Source organism: Echinops telfairi, unplaced genomic scaffold (genome assembly GCF_000313985.2).
Source record: "Echinops telfairi isolate 266 unplaced genomic scaffold, ASM31398v2 ScPeMD7_5;HRSCAF=22, whole genome shotgun sequence".
Lineage (NCBI taxonomy): Eukaryota > Metazoa > Chordata > Mammalia > Afrosoricida > Tenrecidae > Echinops > Echinops telfairi.
The window spans coordinates 542,837-546,571 of record NW_022103901.1 but is presented as its reverse complement, the minus strand read 5'-3'; the positions used below and the strand labels follow the sequence as shown (position 1 = coordinate 546,571).

Below are 3,735 nucleotides of genomic sequence, written 5' to 3'. Positions count from 1 at the left end.
CCCTCCCCGGTGCTGGGACCCCGAGGTAGCCGCAGTCCCTGTCCTCCAGGAGCTCACGTAACCAGCTGTGAGCTCCCCGAGGGCAGGGCCCGCGTCTGCTTCCGAGCTGCGCCGAGCCCGGCCCTCAGTCTGAGAAGCCTGCTGCCACCACTGCCGCACTTGCACCTGCAGTCCTCACTCCAGCCAGCTGTGAGATCCGCCCCTGCTCAGGGCTGGGCAGGTTTGAGGCTGGGCAGTGGTCAGGGTTGGGGTGGGGGTGGGGGTGGGGGGCGGTAACTGAAAGTCTTCCATGCCCTGGCTGACCAGACCCCAGCCCCTCTTTCCATCCTCTGTGGTTGGATCTCTGTGAGTGCCCAGGGCCTGCAGGCCAGGGCAGCTTGGTCCTGGGGTGCTAGCACCACTGGGTGGGTAGGGTCATCTGATGACTGGGGATCTCAGCTGTCGATAGCCTACAGTGATCTTGGATAAAGCTCATTTTCAAATTGGTGAGGCGGGCGTCCCCCTCTTGGTCAGTGTTTTCAAAAACTGGCAATTTCTAGTCCATTTCTAAACTAGTAGCTAAGTCCTGCCTCCAGGCGATTCAGAAGTACCAGGGCAGGGGACCGGGGCAACTGTGCCCTCTGGTCTTGGAAATGTTGGGGCCTCACAGACAACTCCAGGAGGGGGCTAAGGTAGGGGTGTCCCTCATGGTCACCCCAGATCACATAGCACTGCCCTGAGGGAGTCATGGAAGATTCTGGAAGAGGGACTTACTAAGTGGGAGGGCTTGCTGCTGCTGGGGTGGGTTCCGAGAAGGCCGGCAGGTGAGTGCTCTGCATCTGGGATCCTGGCCCAGCCCAGAGGGGAGCAAGGTGTCCAGATTTTCCCAGGAAGACAGTGCGAGGACAGCTCCCCACCCACCACGACTCCACCTGCCCAGATACTGTGGCCTGTTAGCACTGGGAGTGGATGGGGAATGGCCTTGACTGGGAGCAGGGACACAAGGCCACTGGCTCGGGCCAGGGGGCAATTGGGGTGCAGACACGGGTCTCCCAACAAGCCGATCGTCACCTGTAGAAAGAGCGGCTCTGATCCCTGTAAGGTAATGATCAGACCCGCACTGGACAGTCCTGTGTTGTGGGCTCCCAAAGCGTCTGTGATTGCAGACTGCACAGCACGTCAAGCCCAGCCAGGCCGGGACCTGGGGGCCTGGGGCCCATCCTATCTGGCCGGTCACCCAGTGCCCGCCTAGCCCTGTGCCCCAGGGGGCTCTCTTCCCCAGGGCCTGACAGGCTGGGGCCCATGCCTTTCAGATCGGGGCAGTGGACAGTGTGGTGCTGGCCCCGGCAGAGCAGCGGGCCCTGGAGCGGAAGCAGAAGAAGGAGCGCAGGAAGGAGGAGAAGCGGCTCCTGCGGGAGGCAGGGGGTCTCCCTGCCCCGAAGACCCCGCCTGCCCCGGGGCCCACCCCCTCAGGGGGCTCGCTGGCCCTAGACTACCTCCGCAGGTGAGGCGCTCAGGGTGGGTGGGCTGTGGGGGCTCAGAAGGGGCAGCCTAGAATGGCTGAGGCCCTGTCCTGGGTGCTTCGGGGGAGGGCACCCAGCTCTTGCTGGGGGATGAGGGGTAGGGCATATCCAGAGCCCCATCAGCCTGGGTTTTGATGCCGAAACCCTGTCTGGCCCAGCCAGCAGGAGTCCCCTTCCCTGGAGCAGCAGGCCGGCCTGAGGTCACATCAGTGGTGGCCTCCCTATAGCCTGGCTGGCCTGCCTGCCTGTTCTTTTGGGAAGTGTTCCCTTAGCAGCTGGATCCAATGACAGTGACCAAACCCAGCCACCCAGAATGTCACCACAGGCTGCCACAGTCCATTCCCGCCCTTGCGCTGGCCTGAGGGTGGGCACAGTCTGGGTGGGGCTGCCCAGTGGGAGGTACTGACCCCACCCTGCCCTTGTCTCCAGCTGGGCCCAGAAGCAGCGAGACTGGAAGTTCAGGAAGGCGAGGCAGACCTGGCTCCTGGTGCACATGTACGACAGCGACAAGGTCTGCAGGGGGTGGGGCGGCAGGTTCTCTGAGGGATAGTGGGGCTAGCTGGCACCATGGTGGACCCCTGCATGCCCACCAGCCGCCCTGGGGGGGGGGGGTCTCCCACCCCGGGGGCATGTCACCATGGGTCAGGAACCGCTCAGGTGTACGTGGGGGTTCTGACCAGGGCTTGGGGTCCAGGGGCCCCAGCACTGCTCACTAAGGGGACTGAGCAGCCTGGAGGGAACCAGCTGAGCACAGGTGTCTGGTCTACTCTGTGGGTCAGCACAGCCATGGCCAGGCTGGGACCTCCTTACCTTGGAGATGATCGCTTTGCGGGAAGTTTTTAAATCAGGACATGAGAAACGTCCGACTTTTTCTTAAATGGACTTTCCACCCTTCTCAACTTTATTCCTGTTTCTGTAAACAACCTGTGCCCCCAGTTCTGGAATCTGGGGTTCGGGGTCTTCACACTGCTGGGTGGGGCCCATACCTCTGTATGGAGCAGGCACCACATAGCCATCCCCCCCTCCCACTCCCACTCCTCCCCCAGACCCTCATGAGCAGTGCTGTCCATGGCCTTCGGGCTCTACTTGGACACAGCTGAGACAGGAGCTCTGTCCACTAGGTCCTGGCCACCCACCGGCCTCTGCTCCTGCCATTCAGCCACGAGGGACAGGGGAGGCACTGGCGATCCGCCCCAGCTTTCTGGGTCCAGCGTGGCCTTGCAGGCTTCTTAGTCCAGCCTGCTCTTGACTGTCCCTCTGTCCCCATCCAGGTTCCTGACGAGCACTTCCCCACCCTGCTGGCCTACCTGGAGGGGCTGAAGGGCCAGGCCCGAGAGCTGACCGTGCAGAAAGCAGAGGCCCGCATGCTGGCACTGGATGAGGCTGCGGCAACCGGCCAGGACCCCCAGCTGCTGGGGCAGGCCCACCGAATCCGCCAGGTGCTGCAGCTGCTCTCCTAGGGGGCAGCAGCTCCACTCCGGCCACAAGCCCAGGGCCCCCTGGCTCCCCTGTAGTGTGTTTGTGGGGGAATGCCTATTTTTCTACAAAGGGAAGGGTGGCTCAGGGTCACCCCACTGGGGCCAGGGGTGTTTGGGGTGGGCCCAGGCTTATAGCTGGTTGCCCCGTCGTCAATAAAATCTCATCTCTGGGCCAGTGCCCCCATGGGTAGTGGCGTCCCACCTGCTGGGGGTGGGAGTGGGTGCTCTATAGGATGGGCACGGTGGCTGGGGCAGCTAGGGCTGCCTGGGTTGTGGGTGGGGTGCTATACCTGCCTTCCCTCTCCTTGCTCTTCTCCCCCCTCCCCCATTTCTGCCTCAGCTCCTGCAGGCAGCATTTTAGCAGCCCCCATCCCTCCATGCCTTGCAGTGCGGCCTCACTGCCTAGAAGTGACACATCTGAGCCCCGTCCCCGAGACTGAGACTTCCACCTAGGACAGTCTCCAGCTGTCGCAGAGCCAACCCTGAGGCAGTCGGGGCTCTGCGTGGTTTGGGGCCCTGGCCACAGGAACCCCGCCATCTGTACGTGTACAGGGGCTACAGGCTGCCCCAGTTGCCTCAGATGTGTCTACACACACCTTGGTGCACCCTGATTTCCCCAAGCTGGGGCTCCCTCGAGTCTCCTGAGCAGGAGCCCTTTCTCGGCCCTGGCCCTGGCCTTGGGCGTGGGGCAGCACCAGGTTCTAGGAGGCGACAGCCTGGCACCACCACCACTCCCCTCAGAGCCCTGCAGCCCC

At 63.1% G+C, this 3,735-nt stretch overlaps 1 protein-coding gene across 1 annotated transcript in view; it reads left to right on the top strand.

The window, feature by feature from the left end:
* The window catches only part of CUNH7orf50 (chromosome unknown C7orf50 homolog), a 12,352-nt gene extending 9,194 nt beyond the window's left edge, over positions 1 to 3,158 (top strand). Inside the window, exons 4-6 of the mRNA XM_045284329.1 lie at positions 1,293 to 1,483; positions 1,932 to 2,013; positions 2,774 to 3,158. Of these exons, the coding sequence (XP_045140264.1) occupies positions 1,293 to 1,483; positions 1,932 to 2,013; positions 2,774 to 2,962 (462 nt within the window). The 3' untranslated portion in view covers positions 2,963 to 3,158. The remainder of the gene's footprint in view (positions 1 to 1,292; positions 1,484 to 1,931; positions 2,014 to 2,773) is intronic.
* Positions 3,159 to 3,735: the final 577 nt, after the last annotated feature.